Source organism: Pleurodeles waltl, chromosome 2_1 (assembly GCF_031143425.1).
Source record: "Pleurodeles waltl isolate 20211129_DDA chromosome 2_1, aPleWal1.hap1.20221129, whole genome shotgun sequence".
NCBI classification, from domain to species: Eukaryota; Metazoa; Chordata; class Amphibia; order Caudata; family Salamandridae; genus Pleurodeles; species Pleurodeles waltl.
Window position 1 is genome coordinate 666,757,081 of NC_090438.1, and position 20,027 is coordinate 666,777,107.

Sequence of the window (20,027 nt, forward strand, 5' to 3'; positions counted from 1 at the left end):
ATAGTTTGTTACAAATCTCCATGTGTGAATTATCTTTTTTAGACTTCCTGCCACCTTTACTGGGATAGAACCAATGTAAATAATTCTACCTACCTTCAGGGGTTGATCCATGTGATCTTGACTTTCCTCTTTTAAATCTTGATCTTCCCTTTTGTGGGTAAAATTCTGGAGAGGTCTGGATGATTCTGCAGATGACTCTGGAACCCTCAGTGTATATATATACTGGGTATAGAATTGGGACCTTTTGGGACTTCAGCCAACAGCCAGTCCCCTCCTGACTGTCTTTCCACAAACGCATGCCTCAAATTCACGTTTCAAATTATGTTAGGCTCAAGGTTGTAAAGTTGGATACATATTTGCTCAAATGTTTTCTAAATGCCTGTCCAAACTGGAGTCCTCCATAGTCACCTTTTATCCCTTTACTGGCCAACTCAACGAGTTTGGGACTCATCCTCATATGGATGGCCTTGTTCTTCTCCGTTATGAGGGCTGCATGGCATTCTCCAACATACAGTCTTCTGGCTCCAGCCTCTGAGGAGAGCTAAGTCCAAATCAGAATAATACACAAAAGCCTCCTTGGCCATATCCAAAATTTGGGCCAAGGGACCAATAACGTCTAGGAGGCAATCCTGGAATTATTTGAGGCAGCGTTCTAAGCCTTTTCTGGGATCCCTGCCGGATTCAAATAAGAAGGTAATTAGTTCTGGGTCCAAGTTTGGTGTTTGGCAGGCTTTGTCACCAATGACTGGTCTTAGGCACTCAGCCCTCATTGGGTTCCTTTGCTGCCTCTCCAGTGGTGTCCTAACCCACTGCTTTAATAAATCTTGCCACATGTGTAAGTGGTCATCCCTCGGAACTGCAAGCGTGTTTAATGGAATCAGGGGTAAACATCTGATTGCCCAAGGGATCTTTCATAGGTTTTGTAGAGGAGGTGCCCTACAAGTAGCCACAGCGCTACAAAAGATGTTGATGTCCGCCGCGGCACAATAGATGACCAGGATTCTATGAGCCTGGATATGTTTGATGCCAATGACAGGAGTTATGATGAGTTTGTCTTTGACATTGGGGAGGATCCAGACAGAATTTTCCTCAATCATGTTAAAACTAGATAGAATCCCTATTATTATATAAATAAATATGATTAAATGTATTATTTGCTCAAGGCCTACTCTAACAGTTATAAACCAACCTAACAATGTAATCCAATATAGTAACATTTATTTAAAATATTATATGTGTCCACAGCTTTCTTTAGCTGAATAAAAAAACGGTTAAATCACCACAAATCCTTAAGCAATAGAGATAAAGATCCTTCCTGAATGGGTGAAAACACTCAATGAAGCAGAGCGGTAGCAACTTGTAACTGCGATGCTTCGAAAAAAGAAATGGTGCAAACAAGGCAATCGACCATAGAAACAAATATGATATTGGTCCCTTGTTGCTTTCAGTTGCAACCGCTTTTAAAAAAAATGTTGTTACTTGTAAATAAATACCGCTGTGGCTTGGGTAGCAAGCATCCTATTTAAACAGACTTTGCTTCAAAGAAGGGGAATCACCGCTGCGCCCTGGCTTGCAAACCTAACTGATGTGGAAAATCACTGCCGAGGCCGGGAGAATGGTTGATACTGCCCAGCTATGAGGATCTCGCCACACTGACATAAGAGCACACCACGTGTTTGGGTCAACGTGCCCCAGCGTGGCAGAACCTCCTGGTCGGGTTCTTTTGTCGGAGGGGACCCGCTGGGAGCTTGATAGACAGCCCAGATGCCTAAAAACATATGAAGCAGAAGATCATGATGCAGTCAAACACAGCGGTCGCTCCCCCTGGGGTCTGATCTCGCTGGTCCGAAACTCGATACGAGTTAAGACCGCTCCGCATGAAACTGAACTGAAAGGGTTGTTAAAACCCCAAAAATAAATGTATAAGAAGAATAAGACCGGAAATAAATTCAGACTCTAAAAGCTTATTTCATAAATTGGAATACCTCCTACACATTCTATATCTAACCATCTATGCACTATAACAATTATACAAAAACATTATTAAAAGAATAGAGATACAAAATATGCAGTTGATAAAAGAGGAAGATGCCTGTTGCTATAGTAGTATATACTATGTCGGGGTTCCACAATGGAACTTTTTCTTTATGATATATGTTGTTCTTTAAAGGGCTGCATTTTGGGGCAGCAATACAGGATTATTACATAATGATGGCCTCCAGTCTTGTAATGAAATCATGGGTGCATACCTATGTCTCCAATATTAGGGGAAAGTGAGACCTTCAAGTTCCTGTGTGTGCAGGTATTTCACCGGGATGAGCTACTGCTAGGTAGCAGATTGGTGGCTGCCATACAAAAATCTATCTCCCTTTCCCATTTGCTCACCCTGTGCCCCATAGCCAGGGCAGTGATTTAAAAGATGATCTTCTTGCTCAGACTGCTGTACTTTTTCATGATATTAGCAGTCGTCATACACTATAAGTTGTTTACCGAACTGCATGTACTGTTGTCTGACCTTGTATAGGGCACAGGCAGGAAAACAGTGCCCTTAGAGTACAAGTAGAGAAGGGAGGACTGGTGGTGCCGAATAAGAAGTACTCCCTGGATTCTGAGCTGCAATGGCCCACAAAAAGGTTTAGGACCAAGAATTCACTGAGAGTCTTGACCTGGATCCTAAAACTTGTGAAGACTTCCAGGCAGAGAAGTATTATATACATAGGCACACCACCACCATACACTCCAAAGACTCCAGTATGGTGCCTACCAAAGTTTTGAGATCGCTTCAGAATTTGGGACAAGTGTCCATGGATTGAGGTGAAGTGTGACAATATAGTTGTTTTATGTGAGACTGGGACTATCGGTACATTATACAGCATAACCGACATGCTTTGCATAACAGTAGTCTTCTTTATGACATACAACGCTATGTGAAAGCAAGTCATTTGACATGGGTAATGGAGGCAAATGAGGCCTTCCAAACTGAACTAAAGAAAGGGTAAGAAAGCAGTATGCATTACTCAGATTATCCCAAGGAAGCGTCTCAAAACTCCGGGGACGATGGGACACAAAACTAAGCAGACTGTATACGTATGAGAGCAGAAGACACCTGCCTAATTTGAAGGGCCCCTAAAAGTTGCATGATATGGGAATGCCCATTGATCAAGGAATAGTGGTGCAAGATAGTATTCAGTGTCGGAGATTACCGACAGGCAGCTGACGTGTGTCCATAACCTGTTTTTCTTTCACTTTTGCCCAGGTCAAAAAATGAGTCTTGCCATAAATTCATTGACCTGGCATATGCCCTAGACAAGAGGAGAATAGCCACGATCTGGAGGACCTCAACAGTGCTTCCCGTGTTATCCTGGTTAAAAAGACCTGGTGTGAAGAGTGGAGCCTAACACATGGGACGCAGTCCTTTTGGTCCCCACTGGCCCTCACTGAGAAAACGGACTAGAGCTTACAGTTCCTCCAACTCTGAAGGTGTTTTGTGGCTTGCTGTTGTTACAGGTTAAGTGATATTATGTAGCGGACTGATCGCCTTCAAATTGGACAGGAAACTGTGGGGACAATGGACATTACCATCCATTGTCATCGATATGTCAGACCCCACAAACAAACTGATATTGTTGGGTGGTTGGTACACAGAAGTGAACAACATGCAGCCTTCAAAAGGCTCCCTCATTCACACTGAAGTTCCAAGTGGGCAAGCATCTGCCCCATAAACAGGACTAGAGATCGCCCTATATGAACTTGATGACTAAACAGCAGAGTTTACAGCCAGAACTAGAGAGTATGACGAAGCCTAACTGTTACATTGCATTGAATAATTCTCTTATGCTTTCTGTTCCTTTCTTAGAAAGCCTGTACTATGCAGTTATTATTAAGTACACCAGGTTATTGATAATGTGACACTTTTGTAAAACTCAATAACGAATTATATAGAAAAAAGCTACAGAGGCGGGAACTCCAACTTCACAGTGCTAGTGTGTCAATAAAAAATAAAACTCAACATCGTTAAATGAATCTTTCTGGGATCATGGACAATATTATCTTTCAACATTTGGCATCAGTCTTTCTCTTTTGCAGCCAGTGATCACACTAGTCAACTAGAAGACATCCGCGTAGGGTTGAATGTGCAGGGTTGAATGTGCGATTGTTTTTCCCAGACAGGACAGTTAGCAGTTACTTATCCTTTCTCCCTCTTCCACTGCTTTGATTTATGAGAAGCTCTCCAGTTAGACGGGTAAGTCACAGTTTAGAAGAGTGATGTGGCGCTGCTTACTTGTGGTTCCCAAAAGACAAAACGCTTGTTTCAGAAGCCGTGCATCAGCTTGTTCTACTTTAATAGAGGCGGTATGCAGTTGCTTGCCAACCACTGAGTGACGGCCGATGTTTATCTGAGTAAGCACATCAATAACTGATGATTGTCTAAGGACCAAAGGAGCCCTTGAGTGATATTGAGCGCGTTTTAGCAGCTATATTTAGCAGCCATTACAGCATCCTATACCAGCGCCCTTGAAGACAATGTCTATACTAGGCACAGTTTCAGCGAACCTTTTTTCACTGATGTACTCTGAAAGCCTAACCCGGGTTTGGAAGCGCCACAATTTCAAGGATATTGTTCTTTGAGTACACAGGAAGCCATGATAGCCTCTGGTGGGCAATCTTGACTGCATGTGGTTTGTACCATTTTGTTTGTGTCTACCGGTATTGCATTTGGAAGCAGGACATATATAAATTCAAATTCACATTAGTGGGATGAGGTCAGAACCAGGGGCTGTTGTAATAAGAGAACAGGGCTATATAAAAGTGAGAAACCAGAGACCGAACGTGAGCAGGAATGTTATTAGTTATTCTGGACCCCGGGAATAACTAGTGGAAGTAGATGATGAGGATGGAATAAAGAGTATGTCGAATATTTAGGGGGAGGGGGAGGTTAATGTGTGATAAGGTGAGACCAATGCCTGAATCTTTTAAATGGATAGTTGAGTAGCGGAATAAACAGTCAGTGTGTTCCTGGAGTGTGTTTTTAGTAATGGAATAATTAACCCTTTTTAATGAAGACCTGTTTCATTGTTACTTCTGAACTCTTATCTTTCTGATAAGATATTTAGCAGTAAGAGACGTATCATCGGAAATCAACAACTCCTTAACTTTACTCATTTAAATGAGGAATTAGGTTCTCTTGTACCTATCCTGCATTCTGTGTGTATAGGTAGTATCTTGAGCTGTAGCAAACCCTGGGCTGTCTAACCTTTCATTATCTTTATGGCGATCCAGCCTCCGAAATGAATGCTCTTCTCAAGACTAAGCTGTTCTGAGTAGAGGCACAATTGCTGGTTATACCGCTTCATACAAGCTATTTTCCACACTCCTCTTTTGCCTTTTTGTTACTTTGTTTTACTATTTTGAGATCACCTGATTTAAACCCTAGATTACTTTGTAGACGGATAACCTACAAAATCGCGCATCTCTCCATGGGTTTCCTGCTTAGCACTTTGTCTGCATTCGTATTTACTTTTTGTCCACGGATCCTCTCCTCCTGCCTTGTAGATCACGCCTATCGTTTCTTATTTTTCACATCTTGTTATTTAAACCTTGGAATGCATCCTAGTATAATCTGCTCATGGCTTCCCTTTCAATGTCCTTCTGAGTTCACTGAAGGCCCCTAAACTCAGGAACGACCCTACAATTTTGTACTGGAAATGAACTAGGTTGCCATTGCAGTGAATTTGTACCTTTTGGCAGTCCGTACCTTTGTAGTGAAATATAGGTTTGTCAGTGCAGTAAGTCTGTACAGTCCAATGGCTCGTAGTGGGATTTGGTTGTCTATAAGTATGTGTATCAATTAAAAAAAAAAGCACTTGTTTCTTTCATGGATTTCTTAAGTTCTAGAGAAGGTGTTTTTTAGTTTACTATGTCGGGTGTGGCTGACCTGACATTCCTGTTTTCTATGAGGTCACCCAATGCTTTCATTGCTGCGGGCAGTAGTATTGTGGAATGTTTTTTTGTGTTTGGTCCATGTTCATCATCTAAAAACGGAGGCGTTTATCTTATTCCGAGTCAGTCTCTGAGGATCTTGAAACGGAGGTTGCTGTGTCCATCACTCTCTAAAGACATATCCATTTTTTTACATTAACAAACGAATCATGCAAGTAATAAAAGCAGAAAACGGCGTTGGAATGCATAACTTGTTTCAAGAGTTTTTATAAGCTACCACAAATCTCAGTCTCATTTCTTTCCTACAAACGGGCCTATGTTTTGGCAAAGAAACTCAGTGTTGTCTATAGACCTGACCATTCAGGGACATAAATGAAGATACCTTTGTTACATGAAACATTGGCGGGACTGTAATTGCCCATCACTTATGGGCTGTATTTGATTACATTCAAAAGCTGTCCCTTTCAAATAAATATGAGGTCCTCTAAATTATGTTGCAGGCCCTTAGGGATGAACAGTTGGATGGAGGGCTGGTTTTCATTTTAGTAGACCTGTTTTTGGTCACTGGGTAGTCTTTCTTCGTAGTGTTTGCTGGCAAAGTGGAATATAGGCATACTGAAAAGTTCAGCGGTTATTCCAGTTGTGACATTTCCCCTGACTAGGAAACTAGGCAATACTCTTCAGACCCTCAGCATGATTTATTTTTGCAAAACTAACTGGGGCTTGCTTCTCACAGCTTTCTGAACTCAGCTTTGTCCTTTCAGAAAGGATGCCTTCATGGCTGAGGGTAAAAGAAAACTGGGCGTTTGATTTTTCCATACTTACTGTGTGCTGAACCTTAACATTTTCCTTTCCTTTCGAGATAGTTACTAACCAGTTTATTTACTGAAATATGCACAGTCGGGCAAGGCCTGAGACAAGCGTTATCTTAATCTTACTACCCTTGAAGAAATGAACATTTTTGTGCTGCGTTAGCACAGGGCGCCGGCTTCCAATAATGCAGCAGCCGTACGAGTTAACTTGTAATATACCAAAATAAAAGGCAGCACCAGGCTGATAATCACCACTTGGAATACTCGTGGCAGACCCAATATGCCAATAGTTAAAGGCAGATTCTTTGGGTACTGCAAACGATTGATTTCCCTGAAAGCATGCCTTTCAGTGCATTGCCCAAACATCTTCTGGAACCGGAACATAGTAGGATGACGGCTCTACAGTTGCCTGAAAAATTATAATCCCTTGTACATTGGCGGCAGAAACCTTGTTGCCTCAGTGTCTCACTGGGGATTCTGTGGAGGGCAGTGTATTTATTGGCCATTAGGTAGGCTTCCTGAATTTATATTTCGCCCAGAAAAGCCTGGGACAAAAGGGATGGAAAGCAGTTATGTTGTCATAGCTGAGAGGACCAAAGTAAATAATCAGCATTTTACATCATGCTGAAATATTACTTCCTCAGACCACTTAAGGATTTTTTTTTTTATACTTTATTAAAAATTGTATGAAGGTACAGTAATGAAAGTAGAGTGACACCAAGGAACACGCAGTAAACCCACCCTTAGCCAATTACCCACCGTTTCCACACCCCTAACTCTTTCCTAGTAAATTACATAAAAGGTGCAGGGGAAAACGCATACAGAAACGTCAGACACATAAATTATTCAATAAACGATCGTTTTATAAGCCTTTTTAGCTAGCAATTTGTGTGTGTTTTTTTAGCTTTGGATAAGAGTGTAGGCAATCATGTTCCTGATCCTTTCACAGTGTGACCAAGACGTGTGTTTTATTTCATTATTGGCACTGTGGGTATGATGAGGGATGAAAAGGGCAGAGTGTGATTTTTAGGCCGCATGGCTTTTGGCTACCTGTAGAAAAATGCTGTTATTAGTTTAATATTTAAAATTGGTCTGGACTGCACCTCTGTTTTTTCTGATTGCAGTATGATTTTGATGACCCACGTTCCCTTTATTTTGCTATTGGTACTTGTGAAGTGCCAACCAGCAAGCCATTTTCTAAGCCTGGCACAGAGAGTGTTTACGTTTGTTTCAAATATGCAATTTTGAGAAATAAATGTGTACTACATTTTTTGATGAATGATTGTAACCGATGAACTAATGATGTTACACTAGAAACAAGTTAAAGATATGTTTAAAAGTGTGATTAGTCAGATAGTTTAGTTTTGCCACAGTTTCGTAAAGACACCATTTTAATAAAATGGATGCAGTTTCTGGTGTTTTGCTCACAGTCAGTGTCCCCAATGAGTCTCTCTCCAAAGTTTCCATAGTGCACAAAACAACATTGCATAACTGTTTCTTTGAAGAGCACGCATTGTGAACGAAACTTTCGTGTTCTTGATGTAATGTTTTGAAGGACATTCTGCAGAAGTTCTGATGCCGTTTTGCTAGCTCATAGGGTATTGGCCTTTGTTAAACTAGGTTTCATATGTATCTTTCTTCTCCGGATTACTTTTGCTGTGGATAGTAATACAAGATTCTTGATTATTCTTGGAAGTGGGGTTAATATGATAGATTTTATTGTAACAATCCATTTTCTGATTTGTCTAAAACATGGTTTTGATGATCATGCTACACTAAATCTGCAGTTTTTTTATTTTTTTTCTGCATAAAATTTGTATTGAAAACTCCTAGGTTTATGTGAGTAGGGGAGACTTCTTATTTTTCCTTACTTTGTCAGTTTAGGGCGAGACCTTCATTTTTCTCACAAACGCTTCCCGATTATTGAGAGACTGCCTTCCTCTGTTAGAAATGTTGTTAGAGTTCTGTATGGACCTGACAAATATTAATACTGATTTCTGACTTCTCATTTTGTATCTCTTTATCTGTGCCTCCATCGCGAGCATGCGTTTATTATGTATTGCCTATTCTAAAGTTTTGTAATAAAACTCTCTAACTTTTCAACGATGTAGAATTCCATTCTTAAGTGATCCCAGTCACTAATTGGTTTACTCTGCCTTATTGTTTGGTCTTCACGTCAGTTAAAGTGGTGTTTCATATTGCAAGATCAAGGGTGCTGGAGTCAGGTTCAGTAAAATATTGAGATCAGGCTCCCACAGCAGCATTTGCTTTTCAACCAACCTTATGTAGTCAACATTTGTTTGCAATTAAACACAAAGAAAATATACCTGTACCAGCCTACCAATGTCTGATCTGTTGTCTTTGTCGGTACAAGTTTATACTGGTTCACAATTTAAATTCAGTTTACTTGCAATTTCTATATTTTTGCTGATTTTCCAGTGACCTCTCTCGGTTTCAAGATAGATGAGTACTGAGCATTTTATCTGTAGGTAGCTGGATTCACGGAGCAGGCTGCTTTGGGAACCGTTTTTTGCTCCTTACTTGATAGTATTTGAGCTGCAAAGCACGTGCACCTTTACTAAATTTACGACGACAATGTAGCAATAGAAGGCTTGAAGCACTTGAGTCTTGGGATTGACTTCTCTGCTGAGAGCTGCAGTGGCTTCTGTTACCACTTCCACATGTGATTAAATTTCGTGGGTGCCATTCGATCTCTTCTCCATCCTGTTCGTGGACTTCTGACATGTAATGAATGCTTTAGTGTATACATTCATCATGAAAGACTGTCATTAGCGCATCAACTGCCCGGAGAAACTCAGAGGAGAGCATGGTGTGTTCTTATGTTTAATGGCAAACCAATGTTTGGCATTGACTTCTACAGAAATTCTATTTTGATTTAATGTATTTAATAGAAAATTATATTTTAGACAGTACCTGCCTAGTGCTGTCCCGTTCTATGAAATGATGTGCTTATTTTAATCTCAGTGGTATCCAGTTGATGTTTGTGCGGAGGGTATTTGTGTACCAGAGTTCATGAGAGTGATTGGAAAAGTAATCTCAGCTTTGCCATGTACTAGGTACTTAATTAGTAACGTACTGTATTTCATTCCAGAATGCGTTCAAATATTTGTTAGTGTATTTCAGCCCGAATTACATATATTGCTCTTATCATTGACCTATGTGTTTTTTTTTTTTGTGTGTGCATTCTGGTGAGTTTTCTTAGAACCCTCCACAGAAACAGGTTTTTCTTTAATTCTAATAATCCAGTAATTGATAAGTAATTTGGTCTGGTAGTGTCGCGTTTTGTCAGTAAAATTATCTGCAGCCCGTCTGCCTTCTACTAGACAGGTTGAGATATCGTTGATTGTCCTTTTTTTCCTCACTGCCTGTAGTTAGGTAAGTAAACAGCATTAAAAAAAAAATATATATATATATATATATATATATATATATATATATATATATATATATATATGCAAAAAAGAAGAAAAGAGAACTCCTGGGTAGTTAGTTCCCAAGTTTAGGTGGAGAGATGCTCCAATACGGAGCACCCTGCAACACCAGCGACACTCTAGATTTGCTCACCTCAAATGTCCGTTTATCTAGCAAAGTTTCCACACATAGGGTCTGCATAGTGCTATCCACGCAGAGCTATATAGGGCAGACACGTCGTCGGAGTCGCCTGGGGGGGGTCCTCTCTGGATAGTTTCTCTGGACACAGGCTGCTTCTGGCGTGAGGTGGGAGACCCTTTAAAGATGGATGTCCTTTCTTGTGGTTGGGAAGAGCCGCTGCCCATGGTAGTTCTTGGTCCTCTGTTAAGCAGGCAGTCCCCCGGGGGCTTTTCAGGGGTCGCTGGTCCTGTAGAACGTGTCACTTTTTGGTTGCAGGGTCTTTGAAGTAGGGGCCAGGCCAGTAGGGCTGAGGCCAAGCCAATTGTCAACTTTTTCTTTGCGGGGTTTTCAGCTCAGCAGTCCTTCTTCTTGTGAGGTTGTCAGGAATCTGAAGAGCTGGGTTAAGGGTCGCCCCTAAATACTAAATTTAGGGGTGTGTTAGGGTTAAAGGGCAGTAGGCAATGGCTATTGTACCTGAAGATGGATACACCCTCCTTGTGCCCACTCCCTCTTGGGAGGGGAGCACATCCTTATCCCTGTTGGTCCTAATTCTCCAAAGCAAGATGGAGGATTCCTCAAAGGGGGGGAGGGGTCACTTCAGCTCTGGTCATCTTAGGGGTGGATCTGACTGAGCAGGTGGTTCCTCCTTGTTTTTTTTAATTATCCCTCCGGACTTGCCGCCAAAAGTGGGGGCTCGTCCGTGGGGCGGGCATCTCCACTAGTTGGAGTGCCCTGGGGCATGGTGACACCAGGCTTGAGCATTTGAGGCTCACTGCCAGGTGTTACAGTTCCAGCAGGGGGAGGTGTGAAGCACCTCCACCCAGGACAGGCTTTGTTTCTGATCACAGAGTACACAAAGGCACTCACCCCAGGTGGTCAGAAACTCGTCGAAGTGGCAGGCTGGCACAGACCGGTCAGCCTTGCACTAGCAGTTAGGCTAACATACAGGGGGCATCTCTAAGATGCCCTCCGTGTGCATTTTTTAATAAATCCCACACTGGCATCAGTGGGGGTTTATTGTGCTGAGAATTTTTATACCTAACTTCCCAGTATTCAGTGTAGCCATTATGATGCTGTGGAGGTCATAATGGCAAACTCCCATACCATATATTCAGCATGGCTACCCTGCACTTACAATGTAAGAATTGACTTAGACACTGTAGGGTTGGTATGGGTTTTTGGGTGGTAAGGGAAATTTAGGTTTTAGGGTGGGCATGGGTTTTTAGGTGGTTTGGGGTGCGTATAGGTTTTTGGGCAGTAACAGGATTTCTAGGGTTTAGGGTGGGAATTGGTTTCGGGTGGTTATAGATGTTTGAGTGGTAAGGGAACTTTTAGGGTAGGTATAGGTTTTTGTGTGGTAAGTGGACTTTCAGGGTTTAGGGTGGGTATAGGTTATTGGGTGGTAGGGAAATTTTAGGGTTTAGGGTGGGTATAGGTTTTGGGGTGGTAGGGGGATTTTTAGGGTTTAGTGTGGGTATAAGATTTTGGGCAGTAACAGGATTTTTAGGGTTTATGGTGGGTATAGGTTTTTGGGTGGTATGTGAAATTTGAGGGTGGGTGTGGGTTTTTGGGTGGTAAGGGGACTTTTAAGGTTTAGGGTGACGATGGGTTGGGTTATTGTGGTTGGCAAGGGAATTTTCTTTGGGCGGGGAAAGGGTTTTTTAGGGTTCCGGAGTTACTGGTTAAAAGGTGTGTCTTTGTGTGTGTGTGTGTGTGTGTGTGTATATATATTTATATTTATATTTAAAAAAATACATTTACATATATAACTTTACAGGATGTCTTTACACAAAAAATGTACGTTTTGTTTTTTTCAAGTACAAGCAAACTATATATATATATATATATATATATATATATATATATATATATATATATATATATATATATATATGTAGTTTATACTTGTTAAATACTTACATTTCATAGTAAAAGCTTTCATTCTAAAAGCATATTCGTTATAACAAATCTTATTGTAAAAGTCTTTCATAGTAAAGGCATTTCAGTTACAGCGCTTGCGTTATAAAGCCATTCGTGCTAATGGCATTCGGTATTCCGTCATACATCCATCTGCAGGCTGTTGCTGTCTGGTTTGTTTACTGCCTGTTAGACAATACCGTTTAGGCTCATAATGGATTCCCTTCTTCCGTCTCAGTGGAAGAGCTGTGTATTGGCAAAGAGCTCTATAGACCAGGACAAATGCGACGGTTTTCACAATAAATATCGCTGAAACTAAGCTTTAAGCATGTTGGAGCACATGATGCTTTGACATTAATCAATCTCTCCCATTTCATGAGTTCAGTTTTTGGGGTTGATGAGCATAGAGTCATGGTGGTATCGCATTCACCTAAGTACTGTTGGGAACATAGTCCGGCCATGTTTCGGTAAAGTTAGAATAGTTACTAGAAATATACACTGATCATCACTGCTTTCAAGAGGAGGCTCCAGAAATCGTTTTTTTTTTTTTTTTTACTGTCTAGGAATGAAATAGATAGCAAATTGATTTGTTGATTAATTTTTTAGGATGATTTGTTAAGCACCAGCAGGTTGCTTTTTGCCCACCTAACAGCACAAGGTCCACCATCCGCTGGAAAGGTCAGGGCTGATGACCCTGGGATTGTAAGCAGTGGACATTTATCAACTGCCTAGTGTTCTGAGGCCTGCGCTAGAAAAGCGCGAACAGCAGGTGGTGCTTCGATTAGATCGGCAAAATCCTCCATGGCAGTTGGAGGCTCTCAGTGCATTTTCCACTGGGGTAAAGGCCTCTGTTAAAAGGATTGTCATCACTTTCTTCTTGAAAGTCGTTTTTTTTTTCTACTAGTGTACCAATTCGTGCTCGGAGCCTTATTGGGCCCAATAAATTGTTTGTGACCTAGGTGACCTGTCACACAGTCAATGAGAATTTCAGATCTTTTGGTGAGTGGCTTTTGTTCAAAGTCATCCAAGATAGTTGCTTCTTTTCAGCTGTTCTTTATCATACCTTTCATCCAGGAACCATTTTTACCTCTTGCTAAACCTGTATTCATCTTCCTGTTGGTGATTGGGAATTGACATGGCTGCATTTCTCTTGTCATGATTGGCAAGCGGTGTCATAGCAATGCAGAGGGCTAAAAACATACTATCGATGTGTCTGCCTCAGTGATCAAGAAGTGCTGGATTCTCCTGAGCTGTTTGCTAACTTGCAGTGTTTTCCTCATGACTCCAGAGGTTCTAAATGGAAAGAGAATAGGACAGTTATCCATAACAACAATTATGTCCTTTTATTTATTTTAAGGGACATTTTAATACCATGTAACCAGTAATAGGATATATTGAGTGTTGAGGACAAGACTATTTTTCTTGCGTGTCAGAAATCAGTCTTCTGTACCAGTAATAAGGTATCTGCAGTGTTGAGGACAAGGCATTTTTCATTGCTTGTGAAAAATCTGTCTGTCTCCTTCTATTTGAAGAAGCTGAGGCAATTTCCAACGATTTCTGGAGAGCTGTGCCTTGTCAAAATTGATTCCCTATCAGACTACCGAAAGGAGTTAGATAATATTTAATTTGCCAAACCGTGAACTATTCAGAAATGAAGATTGATGTATGTTATAGCAAAGGCTGAAACATAAACGGACATTTCTTTTACATTGTGAATAGTTTACACTGCAAACCTCAAACTGCAAAATCTATGTTTTGTGTATATGTTTTAAACATAGTGTAATTCTAAATAAACTATTAGAATTTGATTTTGAAGTTGTACATATAAATCAGTTTAGCTTGTGAAAGCTAAAGCCGTCGTTCATTGTTTAGTACATTAAGCGTGGACCAACTCAGTTTATTGTCCCTCCTGAAATAAAGCTTATGTGATTATGTTCCTAACTGTTAGATAACAACGACAAGGTATTCCCTTGTATGTTATCTGAGCCAGATCTGTACTTTGTACTGAATGTTCGAAGACTTTACATAATTTGCACTCTTGGTTATGTTGGTTTGTCTCTTCATAGGAACCTTTCTCCTGCCAGCTTTCAACATGAAAATAGGATTTTGTCTGCCCAAGCGCATAGCTCCTTTTTCAAATAACATGGAAGGACCCATTGCACAAGATTGTACGCACTCTGTGGCACAAAAGTGAACACATGTGAAAAGCTGGTGACTCTGGTGTTCCTTTAAAAGAAGTCTGAGTGTTGGAGCAATGCTTTTGAAAAACATAAGCATGTCTGTAATTGGCAGTTGATGGAAGGGTTTCCTTCTTGATGGCAACCTGTCTTTATGATTTTTAAGCAATACATTCTCGTACTTGATCCATGTATATCTCTAGAAAGGGAATACAATTACGACTTCGTCATCTTTTCAGGTAGATCAAAGGCCAGTACTGGTTGTGAAATAATAGGTAGGGAATATTTCATACATTTCATAAGATCTGCATTTGACAACAGTTGATGGCAGTGCAGCACTTCTGCCTGCTTTCTGGCAGTTTAGTGTCACAGGTGCTTGTAACCTTTGTTAGGCCGGTAAGGAGTGGAACCCACTCATGGATCCTTGCTGGCATTGTTAGAGAAAGGGTATTCTGAAAATGTCCAATTTGGCTGACCGTTTATTTCCATCGCTTCTTTTCCAGGCACACCACACCAGAGAAGTTTTATATAGAAGCTTGTGATGATGGCGCCGATGATGTCCTTGTTATCGACCGAGTCTCCACAGAAGTCACTCTCACAGGTGCTCTTCTTTGATAATATGGGTATTTAGTGTGATATAATATCTACCTATGTATAATTAAAAAAACATGTTTTATAAGGCCATCTATTGAGACAGTAGTCTAAATGTAAGTCATTAAGTATGTTTTTTTCATTTTCATGTTAAGAAAATCTGAAGATAGGTCATTTTAATGCAATATATTATTAGATTTCTCTGATATAAGTTGCTGTTTCCAAAGTGCTGTTTTACTCACAGTACAAATACAGTATTATTCTGAGCGAATGCATCAGATCAAGAGGTAAGTGTTTCATGCGGAATAGTTTGTTTTTGTAAGTTCATTACTCAGGCCTAAAGGGAGTGCTTTGGTGAAAGTGCCAAACCTGCAATAATACTGCTTGCACAAACCAAGCTTTTTTTTTTTTTTTTTTTTTTTTAAAAACGTTTGTGGAAAATATATTTCAGATATTAAACGTTTTTTTGTTTAAAACCTATTTTATTCCATTTTGGGAAAAACAGGATACACATAGGAAAATTATGTCCGATTGCAACCTTGTATAACATCATACAAACAGTACTCGGTTGAGTAATTATCAATAAATGTTATGTAAAAGAGAGGAGAAAAAGGAAAGATCATATGTTATAGTCTGACTAAAAACCAAGGCAATTTTATCAATAGTGCAAAAGAGAAGCCACAGAAATATAAACTTAAGACACAAAGAAAAATGACTGTATAGCCCATCTACCACCCCACCCGCTTGCCCGCCCTGCTGTTATGAAAAACACTGTAAGTTTCACTCTGTGAAGAGGAGGGGAACAGTCCCTGCTTTAGGCCATTGTCAAAGATTATTTACCATGCCAGGAACATCATTAGGATCGATCCCACACAATTTCGTTATGATGAAGTGTGGCGGTGTCAGTCCGTGTCTACATCTTGTGTTTTGAAGTGTTGTAGCATGGTGTTTCATGCAATGGCTATGGGATGCTTACAGAGACCACTGTATTCTTCTCTACAGAGCGCTTGGCTTTCTGCGGAGCACCTGTACCATACCTCCTTGCGCCAGCTTGCAGTCAGGGATGCTGTGGGGGATTTCCAACGTCTCATTATTTGTCTGTTAGGAGGAGCGCTAGATCCACAAAACACATTTGAGGATTTAGGCCTCGGGAAAAGACCCAAAAGCCAGTGTTCCATCGTGTCCCAATATGCCTTTGGGATCTGAGGGAGTCTTGGACCTCTGCCCAATATGTTACTAAAGCGGGGCAGGGTCATAGCATATGTAATAAGGATGCCTCTTCAATCTGGCAATGTGGACATGCCGCCGAAGCTGTGGTGAAAATCTTGTGTAACTTAGCAGGTGTTAAGCATGCTCTGTGAAGGAGCATAAACTGCATGAACTTAAAACTATACCTGGGTATTCTAAAATGAAACTCCATTCCTCTTTGTGTAGAGCTCGGCCCACATCACTGTCTCCCACTGTGTACGCAAAGGGACAAGTGAGATGTGTAGATGGGTGTTAAGGCCTTTATAAAGCCATTTAGTTAAAGGTCTGCCAGTGTCCATTACATACATTGCCTGTACAAATGTGTTGTAGCTTCACCGTCTTCAGCGCAGTTTCTGCAGACTCAGGCAGTATGGATATATATTGCTAATGTAGAGCAGGTAACATCAAATCCTGCATGTATTGGCAGCAAGAATCTAAACAGTAGGGAGAATGCCAAGGGAGACCCCAGGGAGTTCTCCAGTAAATTTGCCCTTTCCAGCAAGCAATGCTTTGTGTGTGGAACACACCACCCAGCTCTCTGGGGGGCACCAGCGCCCATGAAGTAAGTGACAGCCTTGTACCTGCAGTGTCATAAAGCAAGCATGATGTTCCATTGAGGCCCAGAGGTGGGAGGGAGTACACCTCCCGAGCAACCCCGCAACACCAGGCCCTATTCTACAGCCTTAGGATGTGTATTTTTTTAAGAAGAGCCCCTGTGGCAGACTCCAGTTGCGGCAGTCGAAAGAGCCGTAATGATCACCACTTCTCCTGCTGTTGACGCACTTCAGGTGAGGGGGAAAGCTGCAAGATAAACATCTTTGCTGCTTCTGAGTGCCCAGTCTGTCTTCTGCCGGCATCCTCATGGCCACTGGGTCGATGGCTCTACTCGGGGAACAGGCCACACCTTGTGCTGACCGTGAGACAGGGTAAGTCAGCGCCATATCCAGTCAGCAGCTGCATTCTAGATCATGAATGTGGTCATTGCTAGGACTCCTTCCACATCTGGGGTGTATTACATAGTAACACCTCAATGGGTTTTCGACTGTTGAAACAGGATTTTTGGTCGCCCGGTTGGAGCTCTAGAGAGAGCCATCCTCCATCTTTGGCAGTTGACCACCACCCCTCCCCCCCCCCCCCCCCCCCCCCCCCCCATTCACAATAATCCATTCATTTTTGTCAGTAAAATTTGGTAAAGTTTTTTTTGTTGTTAATAATGTTTTTTCCATAAGCTGCTTTCGTTGTATTTAGATATTTGAAAATGAGTGCTCTTAAAAAGAATTGTTTTATTTCTCAAGTATTTTGTGGAATGTGTTAGGGAGTGCCTGTTCTATTATAGTTTGCTCTTTCTTGCTTGGCGAAAGAAACCTTGATGTGGAGATTGGGTCACTTTTCTGTTTTTCCCAAGCTGCCCTTGCCAACATAAAACTTAGTCAAAGAAGTATAGAAAATAAATTAAAATGAAAGGATATGGAGTAAAATATCTGCATTACATCTGCACCTATGCAAGCTTCCTTTCATATCTATTGAGGTGACCTAAACACACTTTACGTTTCAAAGTGCAAGGATACCTGATTTGACTATTTTGTCTACAGTACATCTGCTACCCAGATCGACATAGGATGATGTGCAACACCATGCTGGCGTTCCTGTTCTGCCTTGTGGTTCTCCAGTGCTGCATGGTGTAAAGTGAACCTAGCAGAGGTCCTGTGGAATCAAACTGATCTCCCAGAGCCTTTATTGCCTATGGGTCCTTTGTAATCATTATGATAGGTTTAGATTGGAAGCTAATCACTTCAGTACAAAAGAATGCAGGATTACCTTGTAATTGGTAGTCCAGGAAGCAGAACCTTCACAGAGCAAGGTCTCCATCAACCATATTTAAAATGGGTGTCATAGTGTGTTGCTTGGACAAACATCAACTTTAAGAAGTGCCCATCTTTTTCTCTAGTGCATTTATATATAAAGCTTAGCGATACTAGATGCTTTTGTTAAGCAGATATCCTGAGGCAGCCAAGAAAGTGTGACATAAACTGGTGCTTGTAAGCTTTAAAAAGGATCACTGACATTGCTAATATTGCAAATTTGCCTAAAATAAATCTCCTTAAAACCCCTAACACTAATGAACAATTTAATGGCTGCTCACTGTCCATGAGGACGATCATTAAAATGATAACTAAAAAGGGATCCATGACTTGGGGAGTCTTTTCTACATTTGCGGTTGGGGGCTCATTCTATTTAAGGGTGCATGCTGGCACCTTTTTATAATCTAACCATTGCCTCCCCTTGAGAATTGAGTCATTTGAGCTAGGAACTGCAGTACTGTACTAAAAAGACTTTCTGAGCATTTCTTGGAAGGTTCAACAGTTTTTTACTTAGTATTCTTTCTTGAGCAGTGAGACTTGAAACAGTTTTACGTGGTAAAGTTGCTTAATGAAGACAGATACAGTCCCCACAGTTGGGTCTTGCTTACTACCTTCAGATTATGTTTGGCTTTACTCCAGTACATTCATATATATTAATGTTTTGATAGGGCGTTAAGTAGTAGGATCCAAATGATCAAAACTTGGAGAATGCCATGCTATTTTGAAGCCCTGAGTATATCACTTTTTTCACTGTGCTGTTGTCTCTCAGTGATGAGAATGAGGAACTCAGTTTTCCTGTATAAAACCGCAAGGAATGTTATTTTAATCAATGTAATGCAACAATTTGGTCTTGTAGTTAAATTAATTCACCTTGCCACTTCTTTCTGATTTTTGTCTGGTTGTAAGTAACTGTAATCTCAGCATTATAAAATTACACTGTATTTATTATTGTACTATGATCACAGTTTTACATTCTGACTTTAATTTATCAAGTGATCTTACTAAAAGAGGATTTCAGTTTTAGTGTATTTCTTTTTTTCTGGTTTGTTTGCCTCCTTTAGTCAAGAAGGATATCCCTCCATCAGCAGTTACAAAAACCATATATGGCATTTTAGGAACACTGCGATTAGTGGCAGGTAAGAAGAACTACCCTGTATTTTCTTTTTCAACATGTTCCCTTCTGAAATGTTTTATCTTTGTGACCTCATTTGTACTCTTTTAATTGTCAGTTATGTGCTGTACATGAATGCTTTTATGTTTTATCCCAATTTTGTGTCAGTTTTGTCTTAACATAGCTCATTGTGCAAAGACATTCTTTAAACAGAGTAAATCACATCATGCCCTTGCAGAATGAATGACTTATTTGGATTGGTACCAAGTTGAGTGTTTTTTGTGAGATGTGTGATAAATAGCTGCGTAAATGAATGGTCAGTGACTGAATCCTGAGAATATTCAAATACATTTTTTATCACCATGTAACAGTGTAAGTAAGTTAAATAATTACTGTTTCTGATCAACAGCAACACAATTTGAGACTAGGACAGACTACTGCATTCAGACTAATGGTTCTTTGTTCTATTTGGACCCAAAACCTGCTAGATAATGAGAGGGGGGTAATTCTTTAATGTCCCAGCAGTGGAGGATTTAAGGAACACCAAGAAAGATGCGGACACTGTATCTAGTTTTTACTTTTGAATAGGATATAGAGGATGTTTTAACAAGCTACATTAATACACAGGCACACCAAGGGCATCAATAATGCAAGCTTTTCTAACATAACACAAGTGAATTGTAAAAAGGGGAGCAGGAGTGACAGTGTGCAACACAATGTGTGTGGGACGTGGTGAGTGTGCTAAGGTGAATCCAAG

At 40.7% G+C, this 20,027-nt stretch overlaps 1 protein-coding gene across 2 annotated transcripts in view; it reads left to right on the top strand.

The window, feature by feature from the left end:
* Positions 1-20,027, top strand: part of SACM1L (SAC1 like phosphatidylinositide phosphatase) — a 270,638-nt gene that overhangs the window by 46,318 nt on the left and 204,293 nt on the right. For both annotated transcript variants that reach the window (XM_069216268.1, XM_069216274.1), the window contains exons 2-3: positions 14,962-15,059; positions 19,221-19,295. In XM_069216268.1, coding sequence (XP_069072369.1) covers positions 14,962-15,059; positions 19,221-19,295 — 173 coding nt within the window. The remainder of the gene's footprint in view (positions 1-14,961; positions 15,060-19,220; positions 19,296-20,027) is intronic.